Consider the following 19,795-nt stretch of genomic DNA (forward strand, 5'->3'; position numbering starts at 1 on the left):
GTGAGTACATACGGGGTGTTTGCACCAGTCACCCATGTGGGGATGTTAGGAAGATAAATTGCGAGGTTTAAAGTGTGAGTTTTTCAGCTGCTACTGCATGAGGTCTGTCTCTGTATGTAAGAAAGGAAAGCTTTATATAAGGACTATTATGAGGACTGATGTGGATCCAGGTCTGGAGATCCTTGTACTTTGGACACCCTGGTATCTCCCCGGTGCTATACAGATGTACGTCCAACAGGCTTGGCAGCACTTTGAAGTCCATGTTCTCATGTTTTTCCCCTGCTGAAAATAAAATTGAAGTGAAACGAAAACACACAATTCTTTTTCATTCTGCACTGAAAAGAAAAAGAACAACAACCTGCTAGGCACCTCAAAAGGTAAATAATTTCCTCATCAGCCAGTTTGTCTGTTTACGCAGATATATTTGGTGCACTGAAAGCAGCCAGCTTCTGCAAGGCTCCAGGATATCACAAGCACCAGTCTAAAATCATCGTCACTGCCGGCCACTAAAGAACATGGCTCATTGCTGCCTTGAGTTACCTGGTTGAGGCATCTAAAATACAGGTGTTCCCTAAGATGTCCTGCCAAAGAAATGTGTGGCCTCTGGCTCTTGCAACACCAGGTGGCTTGAAATGTAAATCTTCTAGGTACAGCAAAGCCCAAGCGTGCAGCGGGCCAGCGCTTCGCTCACTGGAGCTACAGAAATGTCTAATCGGAGGTTTCCAAACTCCTCTGCAGACAGCTGGCTGTCTCTGTGCTCACCCCTCCTTGTTTCCAGCTGCTAATTTGCAATTAAACGCAACTAAATATACAGTAAACACGCTGCTCGCAATTTTCCATGCGAGTCCGTCAGGTAGCTTGCAGTTGCCGTCAGTTGGTGGTGAACGGAGCAGGCTCCTGCCGTAAGCCTGTGGCTGGGTGGAGAGGCTGCCCATGAGGCTGCCTAAGATGTGGTTCCCACCGAGCGCTCCCGTAAATACCAGTTCAGCATACTGCAGCTGATGCTAACTGGCATCCCCGTAGGTGGTCTCAGTAGTGGGGCCAAGATGAAACGTGGTGCGGAGAATGAACGAAGCGCTTTTTCTCCCTAAGGGGAGCGCCTCCAACTGAGAGCAAAGGTGCGTTAGGCAGAGCTGGAAATGCAACCGCTGCACCAGGTCTGCAGGTAAAGGATGTTCTCATGCCGGGCTTTGGCAATGCTGGAATCCACTGAAATATGCCAAATACATAGAAGACCCTGCAATTACCTTTGACTGGTATGAAGTACATTAAATCTGTTTTCAATTCATTGCTCCAAAAAGTGCAAGCAACTTCAGTTAATATTGAATGTGCTTTTTAACCCAAATAAATTATTTTCTACTATGCTAAACAAAATACTCGAAAATAGATCATTCAGTGCAAAGTATCTTAGCTGTTCCTTGGCTACTGTTTGTCCTGCAACCTGTGTAGGGGAGAAAACTACTACAATTTGCAAATATGAAACACAGAACAACCTCCTTTCTGAATATATTTAACATGCAGAACCTTTGTCATTATGGGATGAGGGAAACAAAATACTTAATTGGGGGAGTTCAGTAAATATAGTAACAGTGAGACCACTCCTGGTTTGAGCGTAGGAAGCCTGCGCAAGCAAGCAAACTCTGCACCTTTAATTAATGGTTTCGCCCATTATTGAAATGGGAGTGACTCGCTCTTCTCATGCGGATGCCTCCTTCTGGGGTCAAACTCTTCATGAAATCAAATCAGCGGCACCACAGCCCTTGGGCTCTGCCTTTGCTGGAGAAAGGGGTGTTTTCAAGGGGCCTGTTGGGCAACCGAAGAGGTTGGAGTGAGATGCTGGAAAGTCTTCCACCTGACGTGTGAAATGTTTTATTTGTGACTTTTGGGTATTAGCGTTCCAACATTGCTTCCCGTACAAAATTAGCCCTAATGTGTCGTATTTCATTATTAGACAAAAGCCGCTGGAGCCCTTGATGCAGCACGGCAAGATTTTTCACACCTCGAGGTAGGAGGCGTTGGCTGCCACTACTTGTTCCTAGGCAAGATCAGTCTGTGCCGTACCCCTGGTAGGATGCTGCGTTTACAGTTACTTACCTCAAGGTAAAGGAGTAACTTGTTTTGCCAGGGATTACGTAGCTTAAAAATGTCATTCACGTGAATGCGGTTCTGGTAAGAGACGAAATTTAAGTGTCAGACTTGGCTAGTCAATGACTTTGGTATCTACCTCGTTAGCCCTCGGGTGTGGGGTGCGGAGGGACCCCTTCCTTTTGCTCTCTCGGATCAATGCCGTAGCCCCGCCGGTGCCCTACTTGCGAAAGGGACTGGCAGAGGAAGAAGCTCGAGTCCTTTGGTGGGCCGATGCTGGGACACCTCCAAGCATTGGCAAAATAGGTAGTTGCCTGCGGCCTCGGACGGTCTGCCCACAGTCCTGTAGTCTGCTTGCCCGTGCCAGGGTGGCGAGAAGGCATGCTTACTGAGGGAAGCCAGAGCATCTGGCGTCTGTGTCTGGTTTTGGAATGTGGGAGAGGCACTCTTGGAAGTACCAGTCACCGCCTGTCTCCTTAGTGCCAGCAAAGGCAGTGGTCCTGGCTCGCCAGAGCTCTCTTCATGCTTTCTTTCCCAGCCAAATCCTACCCTTTCCGCTCGCAGGAACTACCCGGACCCCCACCCCTCATCCTAGGGCGGCACAATTCAGCTCTGCCCACGTGTTGCTTTGAGCCAGCTCTGAGTAAGCGAGTGCATCGCGATGGGTGAGAGGTAACAACTCCAGCCGATGCCAAACTTGCGGATCCTCCAAAGCCACCGCCATGAGCAGAGACCTGACATGCCGGGAGTGCAGCCCAGGTTACTATAGCAAATCCTCAACAGTTTCCTGCCCCGCTGAGTCTTCTGGAGTCTGAAGTGTTGTAACCTCATAAAAGCTAGAAAAAGCTTGAACTCATTCAAAGATTATTTCACACCACCTACAGTACTCTATGAAGTCAGACATGCTGTAACATATGATTAACGATGCGTTCGGTGGTGAGTCACCGAGTAGTCTAGCAAGCACTGCTCACCTTCTAACCAGTCTGTGCGTGGGAGTCCTTACCCAGCGACACACCCAAACGGAGCGTTTTAATAATGTGCCACGTTCTGAGCTTGGAAGAGCAGTTTTTGTTGCTTAATTTTTAAAAAAAAAAAAAAAAAAAGAATTACTTAAAGGTTTTGCCACCCGTTAGGGAGCAAACCTCCACCATGAAGAACAATAAGGTGGGGGGGATCCCAAAAAACTATTATTACTTTGTATGGTTGGAGTATCCAAGAAAAAGACTGGGAAAAATCCATGTTTAAGAGATGGGGGATTGCAACTTTGTGTTGTATTAAACAGGCATTTGATAAGGTACGTGAATGTTTCTTGGACTGAAATGTAGCTTTACCCTTTCCCAACTGAGTGTCCCAAGCGCAAAGTGACGGTTGTGGTTATTCTTATTTATTTTCTGGAATGTTTCAGGATTGTAGGAAAAAAGCAGCATTTTGCGGGGAATGAGCAAAAATGAGCCTGTCTGGTTTGTGAGATGGTGGTGGGAGAGACGGTTTTGATTCCTGCTGCAGAGGAGGAAATTGCACTTGCGTCTCAACAGGATCTGGTATCCTTTCTCCAATAAAAATCATAGTAAGAAGCCTAGGGAAGAGAAAGAGTGCGACAAACTTGCCTAATACCTCACTGATTACTTTTCCAGCCTCCAATTATTTTCAACTCGGGGGATTTCCTGACATCAATGAATATGGTTCGTGACTTTTTAGTAACCTTCGATAGATCATTCTTCCAAGTGCTTGTCCAGTCTTTCCTTGTACCTGTCTAAACCTTTTGCTTCCACAACACCAAAACTCCACCAACCTTCTACATGTTGTAGAATTAGGCCTTTCTCTTTGTTTTGAACCAGTCTCCGACAGCTTCCTTTGGTGCTTCCCAGTTCTTATGGTGGAAATGACCATGTCAGTCATTTCCTAACCCACTGCTCCAAGTCCCTCTCAAACTTGTGGACCTTTATTAGATGTCCCTTGGGCATCTCCTTCCCGGGGTGAAGGCTCTCAGCCTCCTCAGGTACAAAACCAGTGGCCATGAATTGTCCTTGTTGCCATGCTCTGAGCCTGTCCCACTTCTTAAATACCTTTTTGAGAGGAGGGGACCAGGATTGCACGCACTATTCAAAGTATTGGTGAACCAGGAGTTTATACATGGTCTAATGAGGTTCTCTTCTCTGTTCGCTTGCTGTTTCTTTCATGGTGATCCCTAATGTTTGATTAGCTGAGCAGTGAGCCGATGGTTTTGTGGAATAGTCTATGATAGTCCAAAGGTCCCACTCCTGAGTAATGATCAGAAACCATCATTTCATATATGAATTTAAGACTTGTTTTCCCTGCATGCATCACTTTCAATTTAATCTGCACTGACTTTCAGCTGCCATATTATTGCCCGATCCCTCAGCCCTCTAAGGGCCATCTGCAATTCCCCACGGACTGCTCTTTTCCCCAGTACTCTTTTAGTTGCATATCCTCAGCAAACTTTCTTACCTCACTGCTCCAGATCGTTCACAGATAGATTGAAGAGCACATGTCCCAGCCTCACCGGTGGGATGCCTCTGTTGTGAGAACTGACCGCTTACACCTACTTTCTGATGCCTATCTTGACCTGCCCCAGCTCATCCAGTATTAGCACCACTGGGATCAAAGCCAGATGTTGCAAGCCCCCGTTCAGGGAGTGCAGCTCATACCTGGTCCTTGTCTAGACTCCTCCATTTCTATACGTACGGGGTGATACCGCAGAGCGTGAGGCAAGCAACGCTTTAGCCAGCCAGCTGGCTAAAATCTTTCGGGGAGTGCAACTTATTCCCCCTTTTGTTATAAATGCATGTAAATGTGCAGGTGCTGGTACACCGAGATGCCAGCGGGACTGTCCACGCAATAGGGAAAAGCAATAATCACACGTACAAGTGCAAGCTTTGAATTAGCAAAGTGCAGTATTTTGAAAAAAGGTGTTTTACCAGAAAAGAGCACACGAGAATAAATGACGCTTGAAATTAGTGGGGGATTATGAGCAAAGCATGCAAAATCCGCCCATGTCTTATTGAAGTGCAACTGATATCCCTCTTCTGGCAATTAGCCGAGTTCCTCGGAAGAGCGCTGCGTTGGCTCGGACAGCAGGATGGGCTGGCGCAGGCAGGCTGCTCCAGCTGCCTGGGAATTAGCATCCCTCCACGCCGCGGCGGCGGGATCTGCCGTGCTTGAGCCAGGGCTGTGGCAGGGACCAGTTAGTTTGAGCTGCTTTGCATTGCTGGGATTTTCTCTGCAGCGGGCGCTCGCGGAGGGGACAGATAGCGGAGCCCCTGATTGACAGCCAGCCTTATCCATTCACACAGAGCACCACTTACACAGGGAGCTCTGCCAAAGGAGGATTTTCCCTGTGGAAGGAGCCCAAGTGTTTTTATTCAATGCCCTGACCTAAAGTGTTTTTTCTGCAAGGTTGAGTGCCAAGTCCCACCAGCAACCCTCCTTGTGCTGGGTCGATGACACGTACAGGAGCAAATGTCCCTTAAGGGAAGTTAAGCCACAGGTAGCTCTGATGATTTTGGGGATGGCTGTGAACTGCTGGCCCCCGTCCCACGCCTGGTGTCCCCAGCACATGGCAGCTCTGACGTGCCTCTGCCGCTGCGCTGCTGGCTCTTTGCCCTGCTAATGCACCAGTGCCAGTCTCCAGCACCCCTCCCTCACCCAGTTCTGATGGAAACGGGTGATGCAGGATGCCCATACCCCCCTTCATCTTTTTTTCCTTTCCCACCACCCGAATTTTTCCAGATGTGGCTGCCACTAGAAATAAGCAGTCGGATGAGCACTTGTCTGCGGGTGACTCGTTCTCGCCCCGTCAGGGGCTCTGCGGAGGGTGCGGACGCGAAGTCTCACCACCTCCTCGCAATGATGTCAAGTTCACCGGAGCGAAGAAGAGCCTCCTGCTCTCCCCGAAGCAGCAGCAGCCAACTTCTGCTGCTCCTCATCTAAAAGATATGTGGCAAAAAGGACACCCTGGTCACAGTTTCCAGTTGCATCAGGGCAGTGAACTCCCTCCTTTTCCTGCTGATGCGTGGGTGGGGGTGGGTATCCGCTCAGCTTTTACATTTGGTCTCTAGAGAAATCCCAGGCTCCCAGTGAAACAATGCGGGGAAAATTGCAGCCAAAGGAGTCCCACTGAGGGGCTGCAGTGAAATACAGGTGATTCATCCCCGGCAGTTTGTCCTACCTCTTGTGAGTACCTTCTACCTGACCACGAGGAAGCAAGTGAGAAAGGGCATCTTTCTCCAGCACATGTCCCTTGGAGGCTGTGTTTGTTCCCACTTGGGATTTAACGCTCCTTCAGCTGGCATTAACCTGCGCTTCTCGCTTCATGCACCGTTTTCACACGGGCACTTGCTTGGACAGGAGAGCCAGGGGGAAGACTTGTGCCACACTTATTCGTGCCTTTGTGTGATGTTTTTTCCATGAGGACAGGGGGTAGGAACTGCGGAAAGGAAGGTCTGGGGTTTTTTTTGTTTTCCTCTCAAAGGCACGGATAACGTGATGGGTGGTACCGGCCGCCTTGAAGCCTGCTGAGCGCTGGGCTGTCTGGGTTTATTTGTGTCATTGTGCCGTTTCTCGCCCTGGGCTGCGGAAGCCGGACTATCTCTGTACGTTTGCATGAACATCCTAGGAAACGTGTGAAATTTTTTGAGGCTCGATAAATCTATTTTTGGTTGAGGTTTTTGTGGTTTTGTTTCTTTAAGAAGCTTTGGTGAAATTTTGTGCTTGCTTTTTTTGTCTTTAGGACAACAACATAGACCAGACCACGATGGGTCAGAGATGAAATACATTCAGCAAGCATTGTCAAGGCAGTAAAACAAAGTTCCTTGAACAAAACCATCACTAATTTACAGTAAGTTATGCACTTAGTTTATGTATCATTAAGTTATCAGGAACACAATGGCCACTGCTCACTTTCTTAGGGAGCCAAGGCTGTTTACTGGAGAGCATGGTTTGGTGTCTTGGTTTCACCTGAACTTTTTTTTTTTTGCCTCTGATTTTTGCTTTTCTTTTCTTTCCAACTCACCAGCTGTTTTTCACCCATAGCTGCCCCTCTAAGGGTGTGAGTGGATGAGTGGATAGTGTGGCCGGACTGCCATCAAAGAAATATTTTGAGAGTCCTTTCAGAGCTCTTTAAGGAATCTGGGCCGGCTATGAATGCCGGCTTTATGCAGCGCTGTTTTGAAGTAGGAGTGAGTCACTAAAAAACAATTTGTGCTCTCTCCATGTTCAACTTTGACTTTATTAAGAAAAAGAGAAAGAAAACAAACACAATCCCATTCACTGCCGAAATACACATTGATCCTTTAATCCTCAGGGAATCGTCAGGAACTGCTTCCTCCTCGAAAGAATCGCTGTATTGACGCAACATTTAATTGTGCAATTACACGCGCGCGTTTTTCTCCTGGGCTTTGCAGAGCAGGGCTCTGTGGCTGGAATGCTAATCAGAAAGCGATTGATACCATCTCATGGCACACACAGCCCGAACGCAGCCTCCCGGCTGGCAGCAACCCTTAGGTACCTTCATGGGTCTGTCCCAGCCTTTTCAGGCAGGAAACCAAAGATGGGAATTGCAAGGGCAGAGGAAGGACTGGAATTTGGGCTGGAGCCCAAAACTGTGTCCCGTATTGGTTTGTTGTAGCCTTCCATGGTGGAAGCGGGAGGCTCCGGTGCCCTCCCTCCTCGGCACTGCCTGGGGAGCTGCGGCTGGCAGGTACCAGCGGGGACTCTGTTCAAACGCCCTCGTCTGCGAGCTGAAAATATTACCTGCCTGCAAAAGCCTGGTCGGTGGCCTCTCTCCTGCTCCTGTGCCACTGCCTGATCTCCGCGTGGTGCACGCGCCTTTGTGGGATTGAATTTTTCATGGAAGTTTTGCTTCAAAGCTACTGGGAAATGCTCTGCATATGTGTTTGTACATATATATGTATGTATATACACCCACACATAACTTGGTTGGCCAGGTCCCGCTTTCCAAGATCTGTGTTTGCTATAAACTCCGCCGGATTTTTCTGATGCTTCACGTGTGCCACTTCTGACTTCAGGGGCATGCGACACTTGGGGCAGAGCTGCAAAACATCACTTCCAGGAGTTGGGGAGCCTCTGGGAGCCTGTGTTACTGCCTCACGTCTTGATTCAGAAACTGAACTCTGATGGCGCTCGTTTGCCTCTTACTAATTGACCCTGATGGGAGCGAAGTAACATAGAGCATAGAGCATGTCCTTGCTTCGCCTCACCCGGGGAGCGTGGCGCACGTTGGGATTTCCAGTTACCTGCATGTAAATAGAGAGGCTGGGTAAGCGTTAGATGGGAAGAAATGCAACCCTCCTCCAGCTGCCTTTGAATGCTAATATTTTCTTTGGGTTTAATCTGTTTACCATGACATTACTATTAATGGTTTCATCATCAATTCTGCTTTCCCACCAGTGTTAAGGATGGAGTTTCCAGATGGGCAATCCTACCTGTCAGCCACTTGTCCCTTATCCATGGCCACAGGCTACCAAGTGAGCCTTGTAGCTGGCCACACCATCAGTCCCGTGGTAAGTGTGCCCTGGGCTCGCCATCCCGCTTTTTGAAACCCTTTAAAACTCTTTTAATGGATGCTTTTAATGCATCCACCACACTTGCCTAATGGCCTCAGGAAAACAAAAAGAAGAGGCTTTTGTTATGTTGTTAAGCAGCGTTTGGCTAATGTTGTGGGCTCCTGGCCTCCAGGTCCCTCTGCTCACGTTTTCTTCTTATTTCTCTGAAAGTTGTAAGTCAGGGCAAGCTGAGGCTGCTTCTGTTGGCAAAAACTAGCAAAAATTAGTCCTCCTCCGAGTTCGGCTGTTTGCTCTCTGCAGACGATTGCTCTGCACCCTCCTGGCAGCAGGACCTTGGGGCTCGTCAGTCCCGTGCAGGACAGGGCGATGCATTTTGTTCCTCCCTTTCATGGCAAGGCTGAAAAGACACGAAGAAGAGTGGGCAGCTGTGGTCTTAGCTGGCAGCCTGAGAGGAGCTTTGCAGTGGAGAAACCCGGGGAAGAGCAAGGAAGGCTGCTGGCAAAAGTCAGCGAGGGACTCTCTCCAGATGCAAGAGAAGCAAAGGAATTATAAGTAACATGCTGAAGTACGCAGATAAAGTTACCCAAGTTATTTTGACTGTAAAGGCTAGGACGGTAAAGGCTCTTAACCTCTATTAATCAGCAAGAAGCTGGAAGAGGCCGCACAATGATCTCAGCTGCTGAAGCTGCTGCGCCCTTTTGCTCCCTTTAATTTAATTGTATTAGTCCTGCCCGCGTCCTTTGTTCTTCCGCCCCGCTCAGGAAATCTGCTGCTGGTTTTGGCAGGGCTCGCTCTGGCTCCACATGGCTGGTTTGCGGACAGCCAGGAGGGACGAGAGGGAGGGCAGGAAAGGGAAGAGGATGGGAAAAGGTCCCGTGGGAGCAACCTGCTTAATGTGCCTCATTTGTCTTAATAGTGCCACCGCGTCCCTTCCTGGTGAAACTTCCTCCTGATAAGCCAAACAGGCAAAATTGAATGCAGAAGGACTCCTGCTGATTTCAGCAGAGATGAGATTTCATGCTTAAATCTTAAAAAAAAAAAAGATGAATGCCTGCAAGCCAAGTCTTGCGCCGCAGGAGCCGCCAACCCAGCGATCGCTCCTATCCCCAGCCTTCGGCTACGCTGAGGGGTCGGGATGTCTTGCCTTTAGCTTAGCTGTTCTGGTTTGTACCACTCGTTCCTCATCAGACCGGTAAGAAATAAGAGCAACAGCTTAGCCCTGGGTCCTCCACGTGCTTAGCGTGCAGAAAAGGATCCAGCGAGCACAGCAGAGGGATTATCAGTGCTAACCCCGGGCTGTTTTCTCTGCTGGTGGCGATAGCATCACCGTACCCCTTGCCAAAGCACTGTTCCTCAGGGCTGTCGTGGGGTGCAAAGCCTCCCCTGCCATCCTGCTGCTTGCTGGACTCCTCCAAACCGCCACTGCCTCCTTCCCACCCACCTCCGCAGGGCTGCAGCTCCCCTCCCAGCAGCACCTAAGGGTGTAGGTAGAGTTTTTCCTGGTGCGGGTGACACGGAGCAGCCCTAGCTGAGGATCCAGCAGCATCATTGCAACTTCACCAGTTTCCCCAGCAAACGCGTTGGCCTCCGGTCTCCTGCTCAGCATCATTGCAAGAATACTGTCAGCTCAACCTGGTTGGTGTTTGTCTTCCCTGCTGCCAGAAATAATAATTCAGCACATGCACACTGGTTTTAGCACTCCTGTCCCTTTACATGACAGCGTAAATATTTCTGTGTCTTCATGTAAGAGGAGAAGAACATTGCCTGTGGTCCCTCACCTACCCAAGCCCCAAAGCAAACATCATGGGGAGTTCAGGGGTGGTGATGTGTCAGGGCTTCAGGAAAGCCGCCCTGTGCTGCTGCTTTGTAAAACAGTTGCCTTTCACTACAGGAGTGGGAGGATGCTGTACCGAAGGGTGTCGTCGTGCGTAATTCATGGGTTGTAACGGAAACATCAGAAAAAAAGAAATGAAGATACATCAGAAAAAAAAAGAATGACTGCTGTGTTGATATGGCATTGTTCATGACCCTTGGTTTTACTTCATCTTTCTTAAACAAGCAAACAAACAAATGCGGGAGGTGGTTTCCTGGACACGGATGCGTTATCTCCAATTCCAGAGTTCGTCCCTGCTGTGTAGGACGGGGTGGCGGAGCAGCTAACCCAGGGGTGTACCTTCAGCACCTTTCCATCAACAAGGGATAATGCTTAGTATGTGGAAAAAGATGAAGCACTTACAGAAAGCTGTGGCTAAGAAAAGGGATTTTCAGACGATTTTGAATGCTTCGGGCTTGTCTGGGAAATGTAATTTTGAGCTCTATATTTTGCTGGATTTCTCTGACTTCAGAGTCCAGCCGTACAAAATGCCACAAATCCATTACAGCAAGCCCAGGTTTTCCCAAATATGTAAAATGTCAAGGTTCTCCTCTCCCTTGCACAGCAATGGATTATCAGCCGTAGGCTTCCAGTGAAGTAGCGCGTCGTTTGCTTACTGGTTTTAGAGGAGGATCCTTCCCTCATTGCTTGCTGTAATTCTGCTTGGATCTGAAGAGTAAAACATATTTGTGTTGGCATGTGGGAGTCTGGAAAACCTCAGGAAAAGATAGGACTGGAAAGGAAGTTTTTCTGTCCAACGAAAATTTTTGTGATGTGTTTTTTCCATATCAGAATGAAAGCTTGAAATACAGAACTCCCAAAACTCATTAAGCCAGCTGCAGCTACTTATTTTGGTTATTTTATCCTTTCTATTTTTTTAGTAAATTTACTTTATGTTGCAATGCAAAGTAGAAATTCCAATTTCTTGGATAAAAAATTGGGTCCACAAAGTTGATTTCAATAGATTGGGAACTGTTTGGCAGATAATTTTAAATCAGAAAGTGGCAAGCTGCTGCACTAAAAATAAAAAATAACGATCCAGTAAATGACTAATTTTGTGGTCCAGGGGAATTAGCGGAACAGCTTGGCGGATGGAAGGCAGCAGGTCTAAATTATTGCACTAAGTCCATTTGCAGGAAGATATTATCTGACTTTGTTGTTATTAATAATAATTAATGAGAATTAAAATATTCAGCTGGGATTTTTGCCGTTGCTATTAGCGGGAATACATATATGTGTGTGTATATATATATATGCATTTGCTCTTTGATGCTTTTCTCTGTTGTTTGCATCTCAATCCTTGACTGCCTTGCTCTGGGACTTTAATAATACTCTAGAAATTATTCAGACCGCACCTTTGTCTAGCACGGAGGAAACTTGAGGCTTTTACAATTAGTGCTGCTAGTTATTCCACAAAAAACATACGCCATGGTCTGACAAGAACAGCAGCAGGAAAAAGTCAGGCATAAGCAGTCCTTTATCAGCAGGCTCGCAGGGAGCATCGGTGGGCGGCTCGCAGCTCGCTTTTGCATCCTGTTTTTGCAGCACGGGGATGCAGGGACAGCGCGGTCGCCTCCGAGTCTGCATGGACTCGCACAGCTCCAAAGCCTTCTCTGGTGAAATCCAGGCATTGTTTCGCTGAAGTCCAAGGTGCTTTAATTTTGATGCCCCAAAGAGACCGTGATGGTCACTTCGTCTTGTCCCCTCTGTGCCACCAGCCTTTGGTGTTTCTGCTGGGCATTCCCACCCCAAACCTGCGTCCTGTGGTAGGTTTTAAGCACATGTTTTATGAAACTCTTTGACTAACAGGGTTCCCATGCTGGGGAAGACCTTTAATGAGCTGGTTTAGTGGATAATTGCTCTCACTGTTAAAGACAAAACACGCTCCTCCCTTTGTTTTCAGCTCGACTCTCCTGAGTTTCAGTCTTCCAGCCCTGGACTTTGCTCCACCTGTGTTTGGCAGAGTTAAAGTCCTTCAGAGCCTGAAATCTTCCCACATGCCCTTAAAGCCTAGGAGGAGTCATTTCCTAATCTTCTCTTTTAAGAAGCCAGTGATAATTGAGGACTTATTATTGACTCTATTGACTTTTACGTGGTTTGTGTTTGGGTTTTTTAGATAAGTGGTAATTGTTCCTTTTTATCATTGTCAAACTACTGTTAATAATTGCTGTTCCCTGGGTCTACATCTAAGGATGAGGCCCCACTTCTGTTAAAGATCCAGCGTTTGGGGCTCCCATGGGCAGTTGAAGGGGTGCTGATTTGGTTTTGGGCACCTTTGGAGAAAAGTAGGTGCATCAATCAAAGTGCTGTTTACTCATCTCCTCAGAAGGCTTTGTAAATCGTATTTGTTATTTTTAGCAGCTCCTTTTCAAGTGGCATCCTATCTCCCTGGTTTCGGTTCTGGTTGTAGGCTGGGCTGTATTCTACCATCCCTAATCATCTTGAGTGCTTTCTTCACTTTCCTTAACTTCATTTGATTTTGCTGAGAAATTCCAAGGAGTGGGATGATACTTAGATGAATGAAACTGGGGATTAGATGGGGGATTAGATGGATCCTAACAAGCAGTTGCTGTGCTTTCCGTGGGAAGATTTCTAAACTTCATTAAACTAAGAGGGGCTCTTTTCTCCTGACACAGATTTAAAAGCATTGTATTATACCCTATTATTAATACAAACAATAAACTATCTTGATGGCAATAGCCATCTTTTGGTGAAATTTCAAACCGTGGTCATATCCAAAGCCCCCAGGAAAAGATGTGAGCTCTTTTAGAGCCTTACGTCCTGTGACTTCAAGGGGATTGTTCCTCATCCAAGTGCCCAAACCGTTGCAGGACAGGGGTATAAATGTCTTGTTTATGCTATTTATCCACTTACCTGTAATTTTTCTATTTGCAGCATTTTTGTACCTATGTATGTCGGGCTGGTGGGAAATCTCATGAATACCATGATAGCAATGGTTTGGATCCCTTTGCAGGCTAGACCAAAGTCAGACCATCGTGTGATGGAGCACAGTAAGTATTTAGTATTTCTGATAAACAGCACACGGATAGGGACAGGGGACTGACGTGCTGTAAGGACTCTGCTAAAGGACTTGGGGTTGCATTTAAGGGCAAAAAAGGTGCCAAGCTTGAAATGCTGACACTTTAATGCCTAAGCTGTGCTTGTGGAAGAATATTATTCCCTACCTGCTGACCCCTCTGCCGTGCAGAACTGCAGGCTTCCAGCCCAGTGCTTGCCGCACATCTCGGAAAAGCTGAAGGTGGACCCCTGGCTGGGGGTTAGTTTGGCCGGGCATGGGAGGCAGTCCCGCTGTCTCACCGGGCTCCTCTGCGTGCAGACCCAGCATCGGCTCCCAACCTCCTGCTGTCGACAGAAAGCTGGTGCTGCAGAGACTCACCTCTTCAGAAAGGTGGTGGTGAACCTGAGCAGACGGTCTCAGAGTCTCTTGCTTCCTGCTTCTAACCTGTATAAATAGAGTATTAATCAATATGTCATCTTCTGTAGGCACATCACCGTCTGGCAGCGTGTTTAGCTTCAGAGAAATCCTATACCTGATGAAGTTTCCGGGAGTAATGGAAATTTTCATAGTCAAGGTCTTTGCTGGACTTCCCGTAGGTAAATCTCACCCATTAACCGTGATTGCTGATGTATTTAAAATAAGACGACGTACACTGTAGACCAGGCTTGTCTCAAGTTACTGAAAGCACGTTGCATTTGATCACGGCGCAGTGAGGGTTCAGCTCCTAACCCGATGCTGGATGCTTTCAAATGCTCTCAGCCACATAGGGTCAAAAACCTGGGATTTAATGTAAGACAGACTACTTGCCGCAGGCTGCTTCGGTGACTTTTGGCAAATCACTTAATCTCTTTACCCCACGCCCCTGGCCGTAAATGTTTTTTTTCCTCTCATCTGTCATTTCTATTTAGGCTGTAACCTCTTCAGAGCAGAGGGAAATCATTTGTACTCTGCCAGAAACACTGCGGTCCTTCCTGATTTTACTTAATGATTTTAAGGGGTATGTGTACCCTAACCTTTTCCCCAACAACGAAAAACTATGGCTGGGCGGGAGGCTGTGGCTGCTCTAACTGTCGGCTGCATGCAGGGGAACCACAGCATGTTTCTTCCCTTGCACGTTGATGGTGGTTCTTGTCCTTCTCTTTTCTGCTCGGTTTTTTGTGTCATGGTAGGAGCCTGCTGCTCCCTCAAACCCATCCCAAACCTGCCCGTTTCCCTGCTCCCTTTGAGTCAGTTGCTGTCTTAGCATAGTCCATGTCTCCCGATTTGCCTGGTTATACGTATCCTTGGTCACAATTTAATAATCTTTAATTTTGCCAACCCTGTAGCTTCTTTCCCTCCCTGCTTGTCTACAGACAAGCCAGCACGTCAGCCTTGGTGGTGGTGGTGTAAGGAAAGGGTGATGTTCTCTGCCCTTCCACACAGAGAGCCTTCAGGGCTCTTTTCCCAGTCAAACCTAAAAGTGCAGTTTCTCTTGATTACAGTTTCAAGGATTGAATTTTATACACGTCAAAATATGTGCACATCATGCACCTGAACAAACTAAGGCAATTCCTTTCCAAACAAGGATCCTAAGAGAGGATTTAAGGTACCTTAGCTTTTATACTTCGCATCTTTTTCTAATTCAACTGTGTCTCGAGAAGCCCTTGAAGTTTAAATAACATGAAACGTAATTTACAAATTCAATTCTGATTTGTAAACTGTAAATTCAGTTTACAAATGAAAGTAGATTTGGCTGTGGAGAGTGGCTGAATCGGTAGGGGATGGCATTTCTGGGCTTGGCCGGGTTCGTCTGTTATGCCTTGCTAGGGCTCTGGGGGAACAAGTCCGACTGGAGCTGTAGAACAGCATGCAGGGAAGTAAAGGACTTCTGATTTTTTTTTTTTCTTTTTTTTCTTTCTGCATATAGTTGGCATTGGCTGAGACCAGTAATGCCGGTTGGTCCTACCCCCACCACTGGAGTCAGGGTACTGTCTCGACGGATGGGTGGATTGCCCTAATAGTGCACTTCTTAGGTTCTTCTGAAACTAAACTTTTGAAGTTGTATTTTTAAAGGTGTTTGTAAAATGACACTGTTTCACAGAACGAGATAGTCAGGTGATGTTTTAAGAGGGTTTTCTTTGCTGATTCTGGCTCATTTCTCAGCTTAAAGTAGCATTCAGTTCTCTGTTTAAAAATGCCATCCCAAGACCGCATCCATATGCAACCTGCACGGTAATTTCCTGTGCGCTCTCCTTTTCCCAAAGGCCGGGTGAGATGCGCTTTGTTTTAGTCATCCCTGCTGACATGCAAATTCCTCCGTTGCGAAGACGTTCTTCTTTTGCCGTTGCGCAGCAAAAACGCGCACCTAACCAAAGTAAACGTCTCCTGCCCAAAACTGCAAGGGAACTTCTAGGTAAGAGGAGCCAGGGAAGCTGAGAGTTAAGGCAGGACAGGGGCTGACAGTCCGTCGCTGAAAGGGCTGGGAGTAGCTCAGTGAGAGTAGAAATACTCCTGCTACAAGTATAGTGCTTGCATTGCAGCGAGGAGGGTTCAAAATCCTCGTGACTTCTCTTTGCAGGTCTCTCTTCAGGTTACTGGCCATACGATGGCAGCCGAAAGGGGATTTGGCCATCCCCTACTTCTCTGCAGCTCACAGCTGGAGGCTGAGCTCCTCGTGAGCTCATTTACCTTTCATCTCCCGGCTGCAACTGTATAATTAATTAGATCGCCCAAATTACAGACCGTTCTCTATTTACTTTGTAAACAAGTTTGTGATATACACAGAAGAAAATCTTCTGTTCCTTATGGATCCTCATTGTTGTCTAAAATTAGCTTGTTTGAGACCGAAAGAGCCTCCCCGGGAGGGCTGCGGGGCCGGGAACCTCCTCCCTGTGTTGCATAAAAGCAGAGACACGGGCTCTGTGCCTCTTGCAGGAGGGCAGCTGCCAGGGGATGGACGGGCAGCAGACCGCTTCAGCACGGCCAGATCACATCCTCAGCTGACCTGGGAAAAGCGAGTCCCATTGCACTGCGGTAGATAAGAGAAAACAAAACCCGAGGATAAAAATGTCAAACGTACTTCTTGCTGACGAGAGATCACCAGGGCCTTGAAAATACTGATAAATAGCTGCTTGTATGACTCTTTGGCTGCCTAATCCCTTCGGAAAACCTGGTTTTAATGTGATGGCTTTAGCACCCGCATCCCATTTTTAAAGGGACTTTCTTTCAGAGGCAGAGCAGGATTTTGCAGTGGGCCCTGGGGCTCTGCCTCCCATCGCGTTTGCAGTCCGGCGTAGGAGGGCTGAGGCGGGCTCCCAGAGGCCGCGCTCGCCTTTGCACACCGGCTCTGGGTCAGGGTTGCTAAGCTGGCCTTCCCAAAGCCGCGGGCTGCCTGTAGAAATGTCGTGTCTTTTTTTTTTTTTTGAAAATACGGCACTCCTGCGTCTCCTTGGTGCTTTTCCTCGTCTTTATCGCATCTCGCAAACCATTTACCTGCCTTCTGCCACATAACCCTCGTTACTCACCCCTCTGGTGCCAGGTTTTATAAGAAGTTCACCCCTTATTTAGACACCCCCCCAAAAAAGGCAAGTTTTTTGAGGATATTTTTGAGGATAATCTTAGTTACTCATCCCTCTGGTGCCAGGTTTTCTAAGGAGTTCACCCCTTATTTAGACCCCCCCCCCAAAAAAGCAAGGTTTTTGAGGATATTTTTTGCTTTTTTCCTTTTTTTTCCTGTTGAAAACCTGAGCCTCGCAGTGTGGGTTGAAGCTTATTCCAGCAGCTTCTGTGTGGGGTTTTGGTGTCCCCAGAAGACCCCTCCCCAGGGGTACGCCACTCACGTGGCTGTGCTCAGCCGACCTGCAGCCTACCCAGGTGGGACCTCCTAAGGTCTTTGTAAGAAGTGCTTATGCATGTTCAGATGACCAGAAAATCTTCTGAGTTCAATCTAGGGCTCATCCCGCGGGTTTCACCAAGAAATGTGTTGCCAGTGGGAGAGACCCCCTTAAAGCGGAGGGAGCAGGGGGGTGTCCCTTGTCCAGGTAGCTTTAAGTGACCGTGCAGGCAGGGGGAGATGACACCCATCTAAAGAAGAGACCTTTGCATCTCCAGGGGAGCCATGCGATGTGTAACGCTAATTAAGGAGCACAGCCTATCTCCCTGCTCCGCAAGAAATCGGCTCGTTTGGAGGAGAAAGATCCAAATCTTCCTTAACTTGGGGAGGGACTTCAAAGGGGAGAGGAGCTGTAGAAGCTGGCGCGTGGTACCAGGAAGAAGCGTCAGGTATGTAGGAAGGTTGAACCCCTCCTAGGTGGTACCTGCAGCGGGGTAGCAGGATGAAGGGCGAGCACCCGCTTCAATCTAATCTTCCTGCAAGTGAAACGAAGTGTGGTTTTTCTTTCATTTCTTCACGTGTGCCTTTTATAAACATGTGCGACTCCGTTGCCTGGTTTGGATGTTGTGAGTAAATACTGTTATTTGCATGTTACCTTAAGCTGGCTTGAGCTAAGAGCGATTTCAAAGTAACTGGATAACGACGGCGTGCTCTCCGCGGAGGGGTGTGGTGAAGCCATAAATCTTCGTGAGCCCCAGCTCCCCGGCACCTTCTCCAAATAGCCAGAGAGTAGCAGAGCGGGGTGCCCTTCCTGCCCCCCATCCCTCTTCCCCAACGCCATGGGGCCAGCTGGGGTGCAGCTATCCCCATTAAGGGGGGAAGAGGTGTCTCCGGTGGGGTTCAGGAAAGCTTTATGGCAGGTCCTGGGGTGGGAGGGTGGTGGCCCCTCCAGGCAAAGGCTTGGGGTGCTTGGAGGGAGGTCCTTGTTTCTGCAGGTGCTCCACTGGTAGCAGCGCCGTCGGGCTGCTGGATGCGGTGGAGTTGCGCTGGTTTGTCAGGGTGCGAGTCCTCCCCGGCGTTTTAGTCAGCAACTTGGGATCCCTCTCCTCACGCCTCCGGGAAGTGCCAGCAGACCCTTCCCGTGCTGCGGGGTTAGCGACTCGCTTTGCCAGGCCACGAGCTGTCTTCTCAGTCCTCACACGTTGCCTCCTGGGCTCTGTTTTCTTCAGGAAAGGGAGGACCGCAGCTCCCTATTTACCCGGTCTTTGTACCTCGGAGGATCCTACGAGGAAGGGCAGGACCCCTAAAGGTCGTCTGCTCTCTAATCCTCTCCCCAGCAGGATGGGTGCTCTCCGAGGGGCGCGTTGTGGGGATGTTCACGCGCAGAGAGCCCCAGTTTCCTACTGCCTTGGTCCACCTGAGGTGCACAAGACATTCGGGGAGGCAGCAGCCTCCTACCCCGTACCAGCTTTTTGAGAGCAATGTTTTGTCATCATATTTTTAATTTGATGGCTCTTTGCGTATGATGGGAGCGTGTGTACGCGTGTCTGTATTTGTGTACGTTTGGCACGGGGGGAAACGCACGCTATTGTATTTTCATGTGAGATGCAGTGAGTGGGCATTTTCCGTTACGCTTTCCAGAAATTGCCTTAATTGAACAGCAGACCCAGCCTGTGCTGTTTCTGTCCGTACTTTCCCGACTGCTTGTGTCGACACCGCTGTCGGTCCAGGAGGGCGAGAGGCTTCACGTGCCACCGACGTCACTGCCCAGGTGCGCAGTGGAAGGCTGTATGTAGGCTGATGTCACCGGGTTGTTTCCCAGGCAGTGTTCCCCATGGCCAAAATCTAAAGTTAGGCAAAAGGGGCGAGGAATCCAATCAGATTATTTTTATGGTTACAGTCTTGTCTGAACAAATGTTTTCTCACTGCCTTAATGGTTAGTTTGGCTTCGGTGATAAAAATATTTACCAGTTTATAATAAACAGCTGAATCTACAGCCTACATAGTCACATTATTTTAAAGATGAAAGTAAGTGGGATAAAAAAGTTAACATTTAAAGATTAAATTACTACACTGACTTTGAATAGGATTCTGCTCGTGTTTATATCCAGTCCCGGTAACCCCAGGGAGAGCTACTGACTCATACTGGAGGTGACTGGGAGCAGGGTCTTGGCCACTATATGCAGTGCAAGTATATTGATGTATGCTTTTCATTAACCTTCCCTCTAGGTTTGTTCCTGATTATGTTTTCCATCATCTCTATGGATTTCTTTGGCTTGGAAGCAGTGGAGTCTGGATACCTGATGTCATATTTTGGTGTCCTTCAAATGGTAAGTGAAGTGGAAGTCCCCCTCTCGCCACACCGCTAGCTAATTTGCTCCCTTTTTGACACATGCTCTCCCAAATCCAGGCATAATCTTAATGGGCAAATCCTCTGCCATGTGGCACTTGGCTTCAAAAAA

At 48.1% G+C, this 19,795-nt stretch overlaps 1 protein-coding gene across 1 annotated transcript in view; it reads left to right on the forward strand.

The window, feature by feature from the left end:
- SLC67A1 (solute carrier family 67 member 1) overlaps positions 1–19,795 on the forward strand; it is a 63,128-nt gene that overhangs the window by 23,618 nt on the left and 19,715 nt on the right. Inside the window, exons 6-8 of the mRNA XM_075163026.1 lie at positions 13,399–13,514; positions 14,008–14,118; positions 19,563–19,663. Of these exons, the coding sequence (XP_075019127.1) occupies positions 13,399–13,514; positions 14,008–14,118; positions 19,563–19,663 (328 nt within the window). The remainder of the gene's footprint in view (positions 1–13,398; positions 13,515–14,007; positions 14,119–19,562; positions 19,664–19,795) is intronic.

The sequence above is a fragment of the Calonectris borealis genome, chromosome 14 (assembly GCF_964195595.1).
Source record: "Calonectris borealis chromosome 14, bCalBor7.hap1.2, whole genome shotgun sequence".
Classification (NCBI taxonomy): Eukaryota; Metazoa; Chordata; class Aves; order Procellariiformes; family Procellariidae; genus Calonectris; species Calonectris borealis.